This window comes from Scyliorhinus torazame, chromosome 1, assembly GCF_047496885.1.
Source record: "Scyliorhinus torazame isolate Kashiwa2021f chromosome 1, sScyTor2.1, whole genome shotgun sequence".
In the NCBI taxonomy this organism is placed as follows: domain Eukaryota; kingdom Metazoa; phylum Chordata; class Chondrichthyes; order Carcharhiniformes; family Scyliorhinidae; genus Scyliorhinus; species Scyliorhinus torazame.
The window spans coordinates 140,550,750-140,569,218 of NC_092707.1; the positions used below are offsets into that span (position 1 = coordinate 140,550,750).

General features: G+C 45.4%; 1 protein-coding gene and 3 non-coding genes across 4 annotated transcripts; 1 reads left to right on the forward strand and 3 right to left on the reverse strand.

Annotated features, from left to right (window-relative positions):
• Nucleotides 1–5,216: 5,216 nt before the first annotated feature.
• On the reverse strand, nt 5,217–15,565 carry rpl13a (ribosomal protein L13a). Its single transcript, XM_072500917.1, has 8 exons — nt 15,468–15,565; nt 14,947–15,019; nt 14,670–14,735; nt 14,213–14,314; nt 13,304–13,389; nt 13,069–13,128; nt 6,617–6,739; nt 5,217–5,357 (listed from the first exon to the last, which is right to left on the reverse strand). Exons 1-8 carry the CDS (start codon nt 15,486–15,488, stop codon nt 5,271–5,273), a joined length of 618 nt encoding a protein of 205 aa, XP_072357018.1. The 5' UTR covers nt 15,489–15,565; the 3' UTR covers nt 5,217–5,270.
• LOC140430695 (small nucleolar RNA SNORD34) lies at nt 13,194–13,269 on the reverse strand. Its single transcript, XR_011949505.1, has one exon. It is a non-coding gene; the product is annotated as a small nucleolar RNA SNORD34 (small nucleolar RNA).
• LOC140430689 (small nucleolar RNA Z195/SNORD33/SNORD32 family) lies at nt 14,483–14,559 on the reverse strand. Its single transcript, XR_011949504.1, has one exon. It is a non-coding gene; the product is annotated as a small nucleolar RNA Z195/SNORD33/SNORD32 family (small nucleolar RNA).
• A 221-nt stretch (nt 15,566–15,786) lies between the features above and the next one.
• trnaw-cca (transfer RNA tryptophan (anticodon CCA)) lies at nt 15,787–15,858 on the forward strand. The gene has a single exon. It is a non-coding gene; the product is annotated as a tRNA-Trp (tRNA).
• The last annotated feature ends 2,611 nt before the right edge of the window (nt 15,859–18,469 follow it).

Sequence of the window (18,469 nt, forward strand, 5' to 3'; positions counted from 1 at the left end):
ATCTACAATTCCAGAATAATCCAGAGATGTAACAATATTATTTCCTTGTGTGATATTTTTCACATGTTCTTCACCAATCTTTACTAAAAAAAACATTTGGTAAGATGAGACCAGATACGATTGGTGAGCTGCTTTATTTCAGTTACCGTTGAACTCAAATTGTATTTAATAAAAACAATGAGTACAATATTTTCCCACATCAGTGAATTTGCCAAAAAGAAATTACTGCGGATCCTGGAATCTAAATTAATTTTTCATCCAGACTCAACGTTAGCTCTGTTCCTTCTTTGCAGATGCTTTCAGACCTGCTGAGATTGTCCAGCATTTTCTGTTTTCGTTTCAGATTCCAGCATCCACAGTAATTTTCTTGTATGCAAAAAAATGTGGCAAGTTCTCTTCAGTCATAATTTGTATTCTACTGCCATTAAGTGCCACTGTTTGCAGGGGTCACGTTCCCTGCCAAATCTTTCTCAAAACGCAAAAGGCAAACGTATTTCATATAATGGGAGTGTATTAGATAGGTTCAAGCCATCCCAAAACTTGACATTTCTGAAAGAAAATACAATGAAAACTTGAGTAAATTCAAGAGTTTTACATCAGAAATGGTTTGCTTACACAAAACAAGAACAGTGTAAAACTTGTAAATTGCAGTATAGTACAAACTACAGCGTAGTACATACTGCACAGGTATTGTACTGTACTTGCGAATAGAGGTAGAGGGAAAGGGTGACATTCCAGGTATTCCTCAGGCCTTTTGGATCCAGGCTGCCAAAATTGAGTCTAGACTTGTGCACAATAGGAACTAATATTGAGATTGCCAAATTCATTACACTAAGGGACTTTACAGCTGTTCAACGGAGCTGTAATCACAGCCTTTTGAGACAGAATCCCAGCCAGGTCCTACTAATGAAAACCAGCACCTCAATTCCCTGTACTAAATCCTTCAAACGTAAAAATTAAATTAGTGGTGTCCTTCATAAAACCCTTCCACCTTTAGCTCAACCAACAAACGTAATTAAAAAGCTGCAGGATGCACTGTCAATAAGCATCCCATCGCAATTTGTTTGCTTCACAACTACACTTAATTATATGGCTGATTTTTAAAAAATAACTTCATTCGCAGGCAATGAATTACAGTCATTTATACTCTCAAGTAAGAAGCAAAGGCAGCTGAGCTCATGCTAAAATATTCCCCAGAGTTCAGTTTCCAATCCCATCAGCGACAGTATAGACAATGAGCTCATGTAGTGAATAGAGCAGTACTTGCTTTGTTACATGTAGCACACAATATATACAGTTCCCCTGATTTAGTGATTGACTAAAATTAAATCATTTCTATTGTTGTATGGTGGGAGTGTTAGTGCTATTTTTTAAGTCGTTCCATAATTTACACGTGTGAAGTAGTAGCCTTTATGAAAGAGTCCGGAGCGGTGTAACGACAACAATCACTCCCTCAATGTCAGCAAAACTAAAGAGTTGGTCATTGACTTCAGGAAGCAAAGTATTGTCAGCATCAACAGGGCCGAGGTGGAGATGGTTGACAGCTTCAAATTCCCAGGTGTGCACATCATCAAAAATCTGTCCTGGTCCACCCACATCAACGCTATGTCCCAGAAAGCACAACAGTGCCTATACTTCCTCAGGAAACTAAGGAAATTTGGCATGTCCACATTGACTCTTACCAACTTTTACAGGTGCACCATAGAAAGCATCCTATCTGGCTGCATTACAGCCTGCTATGGCAACAGCTCGGCCCAAGACCGAAACTTCAGTCGTGAACACAGCCCAGTCCACCACATGAATCCGCCTCCCATCCATTGACTCGGATCTACATCTGCTGCCTTGGGAAAGTGGCGGCAGCATAATCAAAGACTCCTCCCTCCCAGCTTACTCACTCTTCCAACTTCTTCCATTGGGCAGGAGACATAAATGGCTGAGAACACAATAACAGATTCAAAAAAACAGCTTCTTCCCCACTGTTACGAGATTCCTAAATATGCCCTCTTATGGACTGACCTGATCTCTTCACACAACCTATCGAGTAGTACTGCACTCCTGTATGCTTCACACGATGCCCGTGTCTATGTATTTTATGTTTATCCTACGTATTTTCTTTTCATGTACGGAATGATCTGTCTGAGTTTAACAGAAAATACAATATTTCATGTACGTACAGGTACTGCACAAAATAGGTGGTTAAGAAACATTGGAAGGTCAATCCTGAGATAGGGCAGATAGCAACATTTGCTCAAACGTGGTGAGGGTGGGGGGCCTATTGGCCAAGACTTAGAAACAGTACCTGGAATCAAAGAACAAACCAGCACTGGAACAGGCCCTCCAAGCCAGGACTGGTCATATCACCCTTGGCCAAAACCCTCAGCACTTCCTAGTGCCGTTTCCCTCTATACACATCCGATCCATGTATTTGTCGAGATGCCATTAATATATCTGCTTCCACAACCTCCCTTGGCAGCACATTCCAGACACTCACCACCCTCTGTGGCGGCAGAAAGGTTTGATTCCCAGCTTGGGTCAGTGTGCCGAGTCTAGCGCTTTTTCTGTGTCTGCGTGGATTTCCTCCGGGTGCTCCGGTTTCCTCCCACAAGTCCCGAAAGACATGCTGTTAGGTAATTTGGACATTCTGAATTCTCCCTCTGTGTACCGAACAGGTGCCGGTGTGTGACGACTAGGGGCTTGTCACAGTAACTTCATTGCAGTGTTAATGTATGCCTACTTGTGACAGTAAATATTATTATACAATACTCAATCTTTGGGCAACTAGTGTCTGTAGCTAACAGGACCTCCCACTAACTTATAAAGTCAGCAGTAGTTTGCACCCAGCTGCCCATGTTAGGAAATCCAGTACAAGGTCAAAACTGCATGGATGTAGTTTGCACCAATACATTGAAAGCTATTGTGATCCATGGGAAAGGCAGAAGAAATATTGCATCACAGACCATGAACAAGGATATAACTAGGACATTTGGGTTCTTCAATGTTATTTGTAGCATTCTCTGAATGGTGATATTCAGCATAGACGCACCAGCCCAGTGGCTTTTTCATTAATCTAACTGCAGCCTGTGAATTCCCCATATTTTTTGGGCCTGCTGGGTTACCAAAGATGGATAAGTGGACTTGGGGGAGGCTAAGTAATTTATGATGGTCGGTCAGGTAGTGAGGAGCATCTGAGCCAGAAGCTCCAGGTTGAAGTCGGACCTCAGGTTTTAATGACCAAGGAAGCTGCATTCATAATGCAGCCAAGCAGACTAAGGATCAACTCGTCTGTCCTTCCCACCGTACATCAATGGAAAGTGGTGAGTGGGAGAGATTCCTAGTCAGCCACTTAATGGAACCTATCACCACTATCCACAGCTCCAGATTACACACATGTAAAAAGTCAATTCCCTGCCCGAGCTGTACTTTGGTTGTCAATGGAATGTCATTTCCAGTGCACTCACTGCATTTTATATGCTGGATGGAACATAGAACATTACAGTGCAGTACAGGCCCCTCAGCCCTCGATATTGCACCGACCTGTGAAACCAATCTAAAGCCCATTTACACCATTCCATTATCATCCATGTTTATCCAATGATCATTTAAATTCCCTTAATGTTGGCGACAGAATGAATAGAACGCCATGGTCCAGTTGAAAAATTCATTTTAATCACCTACCTTAGAGAAAGGGGCTAAGAAAATAGTTCATACATGAAATTATACTTTATGTCACATGGTGCCAGGTTCAATTCTAGTTTTCATCACCTTCTTCCAGACCCTTCCATCAGGCAGAAGGTACAGAAGTCTGAAGACTCACAACCAGACATAGGAATAGCTTCTTCCCCACAGCTACAAGACTCAACAACTCCCCCTCAGATTGATGTGTTCCCTGTAAGAACACTATTCACGATGCCCTTATGCTGCTCTTGCATTTGCTTTGTTTGGCCCCTTGTTCCTCAGTGTAACCAATCACTGTTTTGTTGATGTACCATTTGTCAATGTTCTCTGCTGATTATTCTTGTGCCTATGTAGTGTAATTCCTCGGCCGCAGAAAAATACTTTTCACTGTACTTCGGTACATGTGACAAGAATTCAAATCAAATCTCAGGTACCAAACATAGACTGGGTGATCACTTTGCTGAGCACCTTGAGTCTGTGCACATTCAGGACCCTGACCTGACCTTCCCATTGCTTGCCCTTTTAACACAGGACCCTGCTTCTATGCCTGCCCCAGTGTTCCAGAAGCTGGAGGAACAGCATCTCATCTCCCAATTAAGCACACTACAGCCCTCTGGTCTCAAACTCAAAAACTTCAGAGAATTAGCTCCACCCCACCTCCATTGCTTTCATTCCATTTTAAAATGTCTTTTTACCCTTTACACATATATTCCCCCCATCTTACCTTTTGCTTCCCCCTTCTCATTTTACCTCACCCCCTCAAATCGCAGCTTATCCCGATTTTAGTTTTGCTGCTGTTTAGCCGTTCACACCTTTTATTCTCTTTGGGGACTACTATTAACACTCTTCGCCCTTGCTTGCTGTAGCTATGACTTCTTTCATTCCCTCACCCTACAGTATAAATATCTCCCACTTTTTATGCTTTTTAGTTTTGATGTAGAGATGGCAGCATTGGACTGGGGTGGGCACAGTAAGAAGTCTTACAACACCAAGTTAAACAGTTTGTTTCAATCACTAAGTGCAGCTTCTTCCTCAGGTGAAGCTTTTACAAAGGGTCACCTGGACTTGAAACGTTAGCCCTTTCTCCTTACAGATGCTGCCAGACTGGCTGAGATTGTCCAGCATTTTCTCCTTTGGTTTCAGATTCCAGCATCGGCAGCAATTTGCTTTTATCAAGGGAAAAATGTGACTAGCTCAAATATCGTACAAAGTTCAAAATAACAATTACAACCATACTTCCTGGGGAAAAGCAACGAATTAAAATAGACATTGTTTTATTACTCCCTCAAAGTTACTATTAATTACAAAATTCTTGACAGGTGATACACAAGTCTTGCTAGCTTCAGATTATACAAGTTTACAGATGCCCCAAGAGGAAAATAAAGACCATTCGATGTAATGAATCTTGTGCTTACAAGATGGTGAACGGCACCAACAGAGAATATATAACACTAGCAAAAATAACAGATGCTTCTGTAAATAGAGAATTTATTTACCTTATAAAACAAGATTCAACTGCAATAAGAATCAAAAGGCATATATGTGAACCATTTTTTTCCTATAGCTTTTATTGTCAATTTCTCAGAGTGAATATATTAAACAAGGACACCATATTGTTTCAGAACTGCAGTATACTTGGCAATTTTGCTTTCAACATTCTTCTCAGCTACTTTCTTCAGTTTCTGTAAACAGAATTTATAAAAATCATTGATAAAACAGGAAATACCAATTTAACTTTACTTTAATCCAAGTACAGTCTTTTAACTAGCTCAGCACTTCCCATAAAGGGTTCTGCAGTATGTCCAGCCATTTTAAATTTAAAAGCTGTCCCTCCAGCTTGTCCAATTCAAGATGAGAAGCCGGTTATAATAATAATTGCTTATTGTCACAAGTAGGCTTCAATGAAGTTGCTGTGAAAAGCACCAAGTCGCCGCATTCCAGCGCCTGTTCAGGCAGGCCGGTACAGGAATTGAACCCGCACTGCTGGCACTGTTCTGCATTACAAGCCAGCTGTTTAGCCCACTGTGCTAAACCAGCCTCATCTGCATTGGCCACTGAATTCTCAGAGCAGTAGCCCATCAGCATCTAATGCTCGGAGAAGCCAGCATCTGATTGGAAGCACTAGAAATTACAGTCCTGGGAAAGTCTCAGGAAAGGCATAACGATGGCAGACGGAGGAAGACTGGCCAGGGCAAGAGGGAAGGGTGAGAAAGAGGGAGGAGGATCAGAATCCAGCAGCACTATTAAACAAATCAGTGACCAAATGAAACAGCATCACTCCTCCCATTAAAAATGACAAAAAGACTTGAAGTACTTGGAGAACATTTTAATCATAATAAACATATACATACATGAAATACAAAACACTTTAATAAATTTGTTTCTATGTTTTATACACATTGCACAAAAACATTCAATTTTGTGGTTCCTCTTCAAAAAGGTGTGTGTTTCTTAGGAGTTCCATCTCCCAAGGACCCTGGCACGGCGTTACAGCAGTTAGCACTGCTGCCTCACAGCACCGAGGACCCAGGGTCACTATCCATGTGGGGTTTCCATTCCCCATGTCGGACCCCCACAACCGAAAGTTGTGCAGGATAGGTGGATTGGCTACTAAACTCGCCCCTTAAATTAGAATGTTTTCAGTACTCTTGGGGGACCAAAAGGTTTCAGCACCTGGTAAAGTTTGGGAAACGCTGCAGTAGACTTACAGCCCAAAAAACAGCCTACAATTCTTAGAGCAAATCAGGGTTCCACACACTACATTGGATACCAACACAATTCCCAATTTCAGCTCAGGTAGGCTGGGAGATCATGGCCACCTGGTTGGATGAGAAATGAATTGCAAACAGTTCGCAGTGCACATTTAGCTTATGGTCAACATAACAGCATTCTTTAAGGGAGGGGTACAGCTGAAGGATGTATCAATATAATCATCACTTACTAAAGTTTTCTTCTTTTTCTCATAGTGAAGCTTGGCCTTTTCTTTACGCTTCTCTTCAAGAGTGGCTGTAATTGCCTGGTATTTCCAACCAACTTCATGAGCAAGGCGACCAAGGAGAGCAAACTGCATGGAAACAATTTGTCAGGGGTGAAGGACATAATTCAGTTTTTAAAGGGCATATCAATCTCCCCCTGTGATCTCAACTGCATCCCCAATGGCTTGGTTGCTCACTGATATCCATTGGTGCTGTAGCCTCAACATTCTTAGTTGGTTAGAGGATTTAAAAAACTTTAAGCTATACAGTTACACAGTTGAATAACCAAATACTCACACAGGGATCACCAATGAACAAAACAATTGCTTGCCAGACACCATAGAATACTGGTGGATCTGTGCATTTGTACGAATGTGATGCCAATTACATTATAATCTTTCAAAAAGTATTTTATTCCATCAAAAAGGACAATAAAATTAAAGTTTGACGGTTTTCAGAGTGTGGTAACATTGAATATGATTTTAACATTCAACAATGCAAAAATTTCCTCCAAGAGTGACCCTAAAAAGAATTCCCCAGAACTGGTTGGCCTATAACTCATGAGCTGTGATGTCACAAGTAATGCAGCTAGTATAATTAATCCAACAAATCGTAACACTCCCACCATGGCCAATTTCTGCTCACAGTAACCAATAGGCTTTTTCAGCAAGACGGTGCATGAGAAATTTGCCACATAAGCAGTCGATCAAAATGGTCATCACCACTTTGCACTCATCTAAATCTGATCACTTGAGCACTCTTCATACAAAATCACTCTACCATTGGAGAACGAGCTGCCAAGGCCCCAAAATCTGCAAGTTCTCCCTTAACCTCATCACCTTTCTTCACAACATTCCTTAAGAGTAAGTTTTTAGCTATCTGCCCTAATTTTTTCTTGTAGGACTCGGTTTCTCATTTTGCTTATTACATGCCTGTGAAGCACATTGAAGCGCATTATTACACCAATTGTGATATACAAATCCAAGTTGCTGTTATCTGCATCACAGGGTCACTGGTTAATATCAACCCAAGCTCGACAGAAGGTTGAAACAGTGGTTATGAAGTATATGAAGATAGCTGTTTAATAAACAAACAGTACTAAAGCAAGGAAATTACAATACAAAATTATACAATACCAGTTTGGCATCAATTGCATTGCCCAAATCTGGGCACCACACTTAAGGGTAGATGCAAAAACATTGAAAAATGTGCTGAAAATATTTATAAGAATGGTCCAAAGGAAAATGACTTCAGTAATAGATGGAATGGAAAAGATGGGTATCCTAGGGCAGCACAGTGGCAGTGCCTCACAAAGCCAAAGACCCAGGTTCAATTCTGGCCGTGGGTGACTGTGTGGAGTCTGTACGGGATTCCTCCCAGTCCAAAGATGTGCAGGGTAGGTGGATTGGTTAGGTTAGATTGCCCCTTATTGTGCAACAGTTAGGTGGGGTTACAGGGATAGGGCAAGGGAGTGGGCCTACGTAGGGGGCTCCAAGAGGGCCAGTAAAGCAGTTTAATAGTTTGTGTGTGGGGGGGGGGGGGGGAGAAAGAGCTTTTGGTATTTGGATGGCACAGGGATGAGAGCAGCTGCACAAGCTGAATCTGGCTCAGTTGGTGGAACAGTTGAATGGGGACTTTAGGAGATGGGATTGGCTCCCGTGACTGGTGCAATCGGCGAAGATAGCGGTTCTCCGGAGGTAATGTGTTACAGAAGTGCCCGATCTTCATTCCAAAGGCAACAGAGGGTGCCCCGCAAAGGTGCTGCTGGAGCAGGGTCTGGGGGGCGGGGGGAGATAGCTCTTCCAAATTTGTTGATTTACCATTAGACAGCAAATATAGTCATAGTTCGGACGTGGGTAGAAAGGAGAGAAAGAGCCGGTATGGGAGCAGATGGAAGCAGCCTCTTGTAAAGACTAGAGTATGGGGGCACTGTTGATGACACCTTTGTCACCAGCCAGGTACTCCACAGCCCGGTAGTGGCGGCGGCCACACGGGTGTGGGGACAGTGTCAGCAGCACCAAGGCACCAATCTGCAGGAATCATGAGTTTACCCAGGGGGGGGGGGGGGGGGTGGATGGATGGGGTGGCAACAGGCAGGGATTCAGCAATTTGGGGATCTACTAGTTGGGGGCAGCTTCGCAGGTTTGGAGGGGCTGGTGGAGGAATTAAGAGTTGCCCACCAGGAACAGGTTCTGGTAATTTAGAGGTGAGAGAATTTGTCAGGAAGCAGGTACTGTCATTTCCCCACCTCTTTGCCATAGGGGCTACAGGACAAGGTGGTGGCAAAAACAGGGGTAAAGTGTCGGAAATTTATATGGAGTCAATGGATTGGGACGGAGTCCCAAGAGGGGCAGTAAAGCGGAAGTGGGAGGAACAGTTGGGGAGGGAGGTGGAGGCTGGGGTGTGGGATGAGACTGGAGTGTGAACGCACCATCTTTGTGTGCTAGACTTGGCCTTATTCAGTTCAAGGGAACATATGACTGTGGCTAGGATGAGCAGGTATTTTGAAGGGGTGGAGGATCGGTGTGAGCAGGTGGGCCCACAAATCATTCCATGTTTTGGGCTTATCCAAAGCTTGGGGGATTCTGGCAGGGATCGACGACATTATGTCGGAGGTCTTGAAGGTGCTCCAGAGTACAGAAGTGGTGACTTTTGGGGTGTCAGAAGACCCAGGGGCGAGAGAGTCTCTTGGCTTTTGCCTCCCTGGTAGCCCAGAGACAGATCTGATTGAAATGGCAGGACTCAGGACCACTGAAACCAGGGGGGCCGGGGTTTGGGTGAGTGACCAGGCAGAACTCCTCAGGTTGGAAAAGATAAAGTGAGAGGGCCTGCCCAGAGATGGCAGCCATTCGTCAACCTCTTCTAAAATAGTTAAGATGTCAGCAGGGAGGGTAAAAAGGAGGTAGGGGAGTTGGGGAACAAGAGGCAGGGGAAGGTGGGGTGTTAGGTAATTTAATTGTTTTGATTATTTGCAGCCCTGTTTGCTGGTTTTGTTCCATGGCTGTGTTTGATGTGTGTGCGCATACATACGTATGTAACATAAATGCCTCACATTATGGTCAGTGGGAAACTGGAGGGGGTGCAGGTGGCATTAGTAAATGTATATGCGCCAAATTGGGATGATGTGGAGTTTATAAAGAGGATGCTGGGAAGATACCGGACCTGGACTCGCACAGGTTGGTCATGGGAGGGGACTTCAACAGTTATTGATCATGGCTTGGACCGGTCAAGCTCGAAAACGGGCAGGGTGCCAGCAATGGCAAAGGAACTAAAAGGGTTCATGGAGATGGGGGGGGGGGGTGATGGATCAATGGAGATTTGGGCATCAAGAGGGTGGAGATCTCCTCTCACATGTGCATAAAGTGTATTCCCGGATTGATTTCTTAATTTTGAGCCGCGCCTTGCTGGGGTGGTGGACACAGGGTACTCGGCGATCATAATCTCAAACCATGCTCCGCACTGGGTTGACCTGCAGGTTAGTAAAGACAGTTACCAGCGCCCGCACCGGAGGTTAGATGTGGGACTTTATTAAAGGGGTGTGCAAGCAGCTGAGGGAATGTATTCAGAACTACCTGCAGGTCAACGACACAGGAAATTTCAGCAGCGGTGGTCTGGGAAGCACTGAAGGCGGTGGGGTCAGGGGGGAGCGGATCTCGATATGGGCCCATAGGGAGAAGGTAGACAGACCGACTGGTAAAGATTTATAGATCGATAGGAGGTATGCAGAGACCCCAGAGGTAGGGCTTTTAAGGGAATGGCAGAGGCTACAGGCGGAGTTTGGCTTGTTAACCACAGAGAGGGCGGTGGAGCAGCTGAGAAAGGCGATCTGAGTACGGAGAGAAGGCCAGCAGAATGCTTACACAGCAGCTTAGAAAGAGGGAGGCAGCCAGTGAGATAGGGAAAGTAAATGATGGGAGATGGGAACCTGGTCGGAGATTCAGCAGGGGTGAATAAGGCGTTTAGGCATTTCTACAGTAGGTTGTATAGATCGAAACTCCCTACGGGGCCGGAGGGGATGAGGCACTTCTTGGAGGGGTTGAATTTCCCAAAGGTGGACGGGGAGCTGGTAGAAGGGCTGGGAGCCCCGATCGGGTTGGAAGAGATAGTGGCGGGTCTGAAGGCCATGCAGTCAGGTAAAGCCCCGGGGCCGGACGGGTACCCAGTGGAGTTTTATAAAATGTTCACTGGGATATTGGGGCTGGTGTTGATGAGGATGTTCAATGAGGCAAGGGAAAGAGGGGTGCTGCCCCCGACAATGTTAGAGGCCACGATTTCGCTGATTCTGAAGCGGGATAAAAACCCAGAGCTGAGAGAGTCCTACAGGCCGATATCCCTGTTGAATGAGGATGGCAAACTGCAGACCAAAATTGTGTCCTCTAGGATTGAGTTCCAGACATTTTCAGGAGGACCAGATGGGGTTTGTTAAGGGTAGGCAGTTTGGTGGTCAATGTAAGAAGGTTGTTAAATGTGATCATGATGCCCCGGAAGGTAGGCAGGCGGAGGTACTAATTGCAATGGAGCAGAAAAGGCTTTTGATCGGGTAGAATGGGATTATCTGTGGGAGGCACTGGGACGGTTCGGATTTAGGCGGGGCTTTGACTGGGTCAGGTTGCTGTATAAAAGCTCCTGTGGCAAGCGCACGGACGAATAAGACGTCGGACTATTTTAGACTGCACCAGGGGACAAGACAGGGATGCCCCCTCTCCCCACTGTTGTTCGCGCTAGCTATAGAGCCGTTGGCAATTGCTCAGAGCCTCAAGGGGCTGGTCCAGGGGTGGGGGGCACAGAGTTGCTTTATGCAGACGAACTGCTTCTGTGTGTATCGGACCCAATAGAAGACATCATGAGGATTCATGGGGAATTTGGCCGGTTTTTGGGGTATAAGGATCAGGGAGTGGTGGGGGAGGGATCGGCATGGGAGCGTATGGAGGCGGCTTCCTGCAAGGGCACCAGCCTGGAGGTGTTGGTAACTGCACCTCTGCCGTTCCCGCCAGCACGGACTCCACCAGCCCCGTGGTGGTGGCGGCCCTGAGTCTGGGGGCAATGGAGGAGACATGTGGGAGTATCGGTCTGGTCTCCAATCTGTAATAATCACCGGTTTGCCCCGAGAAGTATGGATGGGGGTTGCGGATATGGCGGAGTGCAGAGATTGAGAGGATGGGGGGCATGTTTAGAGGGGAGCTTTCCGAATTTGAGGGCACTGGAGAAGTTTGGGTTGGCGAGGGGAAACAAATTCAGGTATCTGCAGGTGCTGGACTTCCTACATAAACAGGTGTCAACCTTCCCGCTTCTACCACTAAGGGGGGTTCAGGACAGGGTAGTTTCCAGAGGGTAGGAGAAGGGAGCATCTCTTGACATTTACAAGGAAGTTATGGGGTCAGAGGAGACGCAGACCGAGGAGCTGAAGCACAAGTGGGAGGAGGAGATAGAGGATGGTCTATGGGCAGACGCGTTGAATAGGGTCAATGCGTCTGCTACATGTGCCAGGTTCAGCCTGATACAATTAAAGGTCGGTCGTTCATCGGGCTCACATGACAGTGGCCCCGGATGAGCAGATTCTTTGGGATGGAAGTCAGGTGTGCAAAATGTGCGTGAGGACCAGTGAACCATGCCCACATGTTCTGGACATGTCCGAAGCCTGGGGATTTTGGCAGGGGTTTGCAGATGTCATGTCCACGGTGTTAAAAACAAGGGTGGCACTGAGTCCAGAGGTGGCGATTTTCAGGGTGTCAGAAGACCCGGGAATCCAGAAGAGGCAGACATTTTGGCCCTTTGTTCCCTGGTAATGGATACTATTAGCTCGGAGGGACTCAAAGCACCCAAAGTCGGAGACCTGGCAATCGGACACAGCCAGCTTTCTCCGTTTGGAGAAAATCAAGTTCGCCTTGAGGGGGTCGCTGTTAGGGTTTGCCCGAGGTGGCAACTGTTCCATAGATTCCTTCGTAGAAAATTAATTGTCAGCAGAAAAGGGGGGGGGGGGTTTAGTTTAGCTTAGAGTAGGGGTTAAAAAAGGTGGGGCCTGAAAGGGAGATGGCTTTCGCACTATGTTTATAGTTTCATGTACATTGTTTATTTTGTTGTTGGTATAATACCAAAAATACCTCAATAAAATTTGATACGCATTCAAAATTACAAGGGGTCTAGAATAGATAAAAAATACCATTACTGGAAAGGCAGAGAGCCAGAGGACACAGACTTATGCCAAAAGAACCAAAAACAGATATTAGGAACTTTGTTGAATACTTAGGATCTTAAATGTACTGCATTGCTGTGGGTGGAGGCGGAAGAAAGGGGTTTTCAAGATTATGGGACTATTTAAATTACTCGCAAAGCTTGACAAGTCAAATGTTCTCCCTCCTGTGCTGTAACACGTTTCTATAAAACAATGTTACACACCAGCTGCAATGTTTACGATTACCTTGCGGGTCGGCTTCAAACGTACAATCTTCAAGGCTGCTGGCACAACCATACGTTTCCTCTGCAAATGAAAATGTCATAGTTATACCAGGCCAAGAAAGAAAAAAATGAGTTGAGGAGAACATATTCTATCTCAGTATTAAGTTTGTTCTCATTCAAAAGATCAAACAATGTAGGTAATAATAATTCATCAGTGACAGAACAGCAACACGCTGGCAAATTGTATGGTTGTGCACCTTATCATATGGAGGAGGGATCCCATCAAAGACCTTCAGTCTGTTCAAGGCAGCTTGACCTCGCTTTGTCTTGTGTGGCAACATACCTTGAAGTAACCACAGTCAAATTAAATGTATCTGTATACAACGTGTTCATGCAAAACAACAGTCAACCTTCCCAATTTGGATCCCCAAATCTGGGTATGTGAACAGTGCTGCCCTATCCATTCTACGTATTGACTTTGGAACTTTTAAGGATGGAATAAAAAAAATAAAAACACCTGTGCTTCCGATTTGTTGAGGGCTTAGGAACAGGAGGGTGCGACAAAGGGAGAGACAGTTAAGAAGAAGAGCCTGAAGGTTGCAATTTTCCAACAGGCTCAAGGTTGTTGCAATTTATATGGAGTGGAGGCTGCAAGGTAGATAGAGGAGCAAATGTGGCTCAGTGGTACAGGAGGCCATTCAAATAGGAATTTTGTGGCATTAGGGAACAGTATACTCAGCAGGGATAGACAGTTCTCCGCAGCAGAGAGCACAAGTCCAGATAGCTGCATTGCCTATCCAGTGAAGGTTGTGGACATCTGTGCCTGAGGGGGGTGGATCCAGTTACCATGGTCCACATGGAAAGCAATGACATAGATAGGTCTAAGAAGGAGGTTCGGAATAGGGATTATGAGCAGTTAGGAGGGCCAAATTAAAACCCAGAAACAGAAATGTAATAAGTCTCTAGATTATCACCTAACCACAAGTAAACTGGCATAGGATAAATAAGATTTGACGACATAATTATAAATATACACCAATGTTAATGTGTCCCATTATTTATTGTTTCCAAACAATGCAATAACTGGTCTCAATCTTCGCCCAATTGATAAAACCAATTTTCCACAGCCATATAACTGTGCGCTTAAGTCTTAAGCAAAATATTACCTCTGACAGTTCTCCAGAAGATCCGGCTTGGTGCTCTGAAGTGATATGGGCCACGAGAGGGGTTAGTATTCATCCTCTTGCGCAAAAAAGCAAGATACTTAACTACATAGAGAGAGAGGTAACTGAATATCTGTGCAGAATAAATTGAACACCATTTGACTACACAAACATCTAATGCTGGATACATTAAGCATAGACATCTGATTTAATAAACAAACATTTCGTTTACAACTTTTTGATTAAAGTTATTAGGAGATGCGCTCATCTTTTTGTGTCTCAGATGGTAGTGCATGTGAAGTATTCTCATGGTCGAGAAACTCAAAACACAGTAACTCATCACAGACAGAAACTGATCGAGCAATAAACACGCTTCCGTTCAACTAGTTCCACGGTAAATAGGTTTTACTGATAAAATACAATTCTTCTGATAAGGAGGGACGAGGAGAAAGACACTTACGTTTATTTCGGTAGAAGTTGCCAGAGATGTTAATCCCTTCACATCTCACCACCACCACTTTATGGCCTTTTAAAAAGAGACAGCCCAGTAAGTAGGATGAAACATGGACTATAATTAATCAAGTAAAATGGAATTGATACAATTGTACTTCAGATGGTAGTGCATGAAAGTATTCTCATGGAAACCTTCAAATTGACTAATATTCATCATCGACAGCCTGATGCCTTAAAAAGCGATCAGTAAAAGAGTACCGAAATTCTGAGTAAAAGAGGAATACCTAGCAAGATTTGTTTCGCCACAATGGCTGCCAGGCGGCCCAGAAGATGGCCCCGGCCATCGAGGAGCAGGACCTGCAAGGAATACAAGACAAAGGCGTTAAGGCAGCTCCGCCGAACCGTCCCCAAAGCTCATGGTGCGGCGTCAGCAATCAGCTACAGGGTGCAGGCTAGGCCTGCAGCCAGCACATGGACGCCGGTGGCTCCGCAGTGAGGCTTCCTCCCGGAACACGAGGCCGCAGAGTGCTGCGCTTGGAGGCCGGGAGCTTTGGAGGAGGGATGTATCCCACCCCCGGCCGGCTCCATAGCTCCCCTGAACGGCGGCTCCGGGAGGGTCAACTCCCGCAGGCCCCGGGCCTTCCGCTCAGCCTCACCGGGAGCGGAAAGAAAAAGGCCGCTGACCATCAACCAGAGCCGTGCCCCAGGTTAAATGGTACCGGTGTTGCGCGGGGAGGGGATTTTAGCGGATAGATGGACCGGCCAGGGCCCTGAAGCCCGTCCACAGCGAGAGCACCGGCAGCACCTTGTTGAAGCCGTCCGCCATGGCGACAAAAAGGAAGGAGGCGCGGGGTTTCCCGACCTAAAGAGCGGGGCTTGAGCGCTCCGCGAAGCGCCGCTGCGCTGCGCCCCGCCCCCTCGAGACGTTGCTGATTACAGACCCCGCCCCTCCCTCCTGCTGTTGGCGGCCGTGCGTGCGTGCATGACGAGATTACAGCCGATAGGCCCTGACTCCGCGTGAGATCAGCATCCGTGATTGACAGCCTCTCGCCAGCATACCGCAGTCACAGGATGACACATCGCCGCGACTGATTAGTACCAAGGATTCGTCTCTTCGATATTAAGACCTCGTGGCGCAACGGTAGCGCGTCTGACTCCAGATCAGAAGGCTGCGTGTTCAAATCACGTCGGGGTCATAATTTTTTTCTTCCAAAAATAAATAGCTGAACATTACCGCTTGTTTCTCCAGATTGCAACTGGAAACATTTTGCAATCCAGAGCACCCACTGTCTTGCTTTGGTTTTCAAATGAGAAACATCCTGCCCCTTTCTACCCTAACCTCACCTTGATCTTACTATGCGATCACAATGTGGTGCAGCACATCTTTCAGCCTATTGCTCCTGTACTTGTTGCTTGCTGGATAAATCCCCAACTAATCGCATCGCTCGTCCTTTCACCTTGAAATGTTCACCCACTTTTCAATTGAAAAATGTAATGGTCTTTGCCTTAACCATTCCCTGTTGATAAGCATATCCAGCTCTGTAAAGACCTCTGCAAAGTTACCACTAGCCTCTCTCAACTTCATCCTGGTAATTTACCTCACGTCGCTTCATTCCCTATATACTTTAATATTCCTGGTACCCGATGGTCCGTAAGAGAAGGAAATTTGCCATACTTATCCAGTCTGACCTTCATAGCATATGCCACTCGGTTGGATCAAACCCACTATCTTTACCACCAACCTCTTGGACAACTAAGTTAGTGACACACACATCCGGTGAATTTAGACATTTTATAAACTTCCTTTTATAAACTTTACTTTAGTGATGGAAAGGGATAGGTATATACCGCAGGGCAAGAGTTATATCTGGCAGAAAAGGCAATTATGATGCAATGAGGCAAGACCCAGGATGCATCGGATGGAGAGGAAAACTGCAGGGGATGGGCACAATGGAAATGTGGAGCTTGTTCAAGGAACAGCTACTGCGTATCCTTGATAAGAATGTACCTGTCAGGCAGGGAGGAAATGTTCGAGCAAGGGAACCGTGGTTTACTAAGGCAGTCGAAACACTTGTCAAGAGGAAGCAGGAGGCCTATGTAAAGATGAGACATGAAGGTTCAGTAAGGGCGCTCGAGAGTTACAAGTTAGCTAGGAAGGACCTAAAGAGAGAGCTAAGAAGAGCCAGGAGGGGACATGAGAAGTCTTTGGCAGGTAGGATCAAGGATAACCCTAAAGCTTTCTATAGATATGTCAGGAATAAAAGAATGACTAGGGTAAGAGTAGGGCCAGCCAAGGACAGTAGTGATAAGTTGTGCTTGGAGTCCGAGGAGATAGGAGAGATGGTAAATGAATATTTTTCGTCAGTATTCACACAGGAAAAAGACAATGTTGTCGAGGAGAACACTGAGATTCAGGCTACTGGACTAGAAGGGCTTGAGGTTCATAAGGAGGAGGTGTTAACAATTCTGGAAAGGGTGAAAATAGATAAGTCCCCTGGGCCGGATGGGATTTATCCTAGGATTCTCTGGGAAGCTAGGGAGGAGATTGCTGAGCCTTTGGCTTTGATCTTTCAGTCATCTTTGTCAACAGGAATAGTGCCAGAAGACTGGAGGATAGCAAATGTTGTCCCCTTGTTCAAGAAGGGGAGTAGAGACAACCCCGGTAACTATAGACCAGTGAGCCTTACTTCTGTTGTGGGCAAAATCTTGGAAAGGTTTATAAGAGATAGGGTGTATAATCATCTGGAAAGGAATAATTTGATTAATCATAGTCAACACGGTTTCGTGAAGGGTAGGTCGTGCCTCACAAACCTTATTGAGATCTTTGAGAAGGTGACCAAACAGGTGAATGAGGGTAAAGCAGTTGATGTGGTGTATATGGATTTCAGTAAAGCGTTTGATAAAGTTCCCCACGGTAGGCTACTGCAGAAAATACGGAAGCATGGGATTCAGGGAGATTTAGCAGTTTGGATCAGAAATTGGCTAGCTGGAAGAAGACAAAGGGTGGTGGTTGATGGGAAGTGTTCAGACTGGAGTCCAGTTACTAGTGGTGTACCACAAGGATCTGTTTTGGGGCCACTGCTGTTTGTAATTTTTATAAATGACCTGGAGGAGGGCGTAGAAGGATGGGTGAGTAAATTTGCAGATGACACTAACGTCGGTGGAGTTGTGGACAGTGCGGAAGGATGTTACAAGTTACAGAGGGACATAGATAAACTGCAGCGCTGGGCTGAGAGGTGGCAAATGGAGTTTAATGCAGAAAAGTGTGAGGTGATTCATTTTGGAAGGAATAACAGGAAGACAGAGTACTGGGCTAATGGTAAGATTATTGGCAGTGTGGATGAGCAGAGAGATCACAGTGTCCATGTACATAGATCCCTGAAAGTTGCCATTCAGGTTGAGAGGGTTGTTAAGAAGGCGTACGGTGTGTTAGCTTTTATTGGTAGAGGGATTGAGTTTCGGAGCCATGAGATCATGTTGCAGCTGTACAAAACTCTGATGCGGTTGCATTTGGAGTATTGCGTGCAATTCTGGTCGCCGCATTATAGGAAGGATGTGGAAGCATTGGAAAGGGTGCAGAGGAGATTTACCGGAATGTTGCCTGGTATGGAGGGAAGATCTTATGATGAAAGGCTGAGAGGCTTGAGGCTGTTTTCGTTAGAGAGAAAAAGGTTAAGAGGTGACTTAATTGAGACATGCAAGATGATCAGAGGATTGGATAGAGTGGACAGTGAGAGCCTTTTTCCTCGGATGGTGATGTCTAGCACGAGGGGACATAGCTTTAAATTGAGGGGAGATAGATATAGG

Excerpts from the sequence above, each read along its gene's own strand:
- rpl13a (XM_072500917.1), bottom strand. The coding sequence starts at position 15,488 with ATGGCGGACGGCTTCAACAAG. Across the intron at positions 15,020-15,467 it reads TGGCGGACGGCTTCAACAAG|GTCCTGCTCCTCGATGGCCG; the intron begins GTGCTGCCGGTG and ends TATTCCTTGCAG. Across the intron at positions 14,315-14,669 it reads CAACTTCTACCGAAATAAAC|TTAAGTATCTTGCTTTTTTG; the intron begins GTAAGTGTCTTT and ends CTCTCTATGTAG.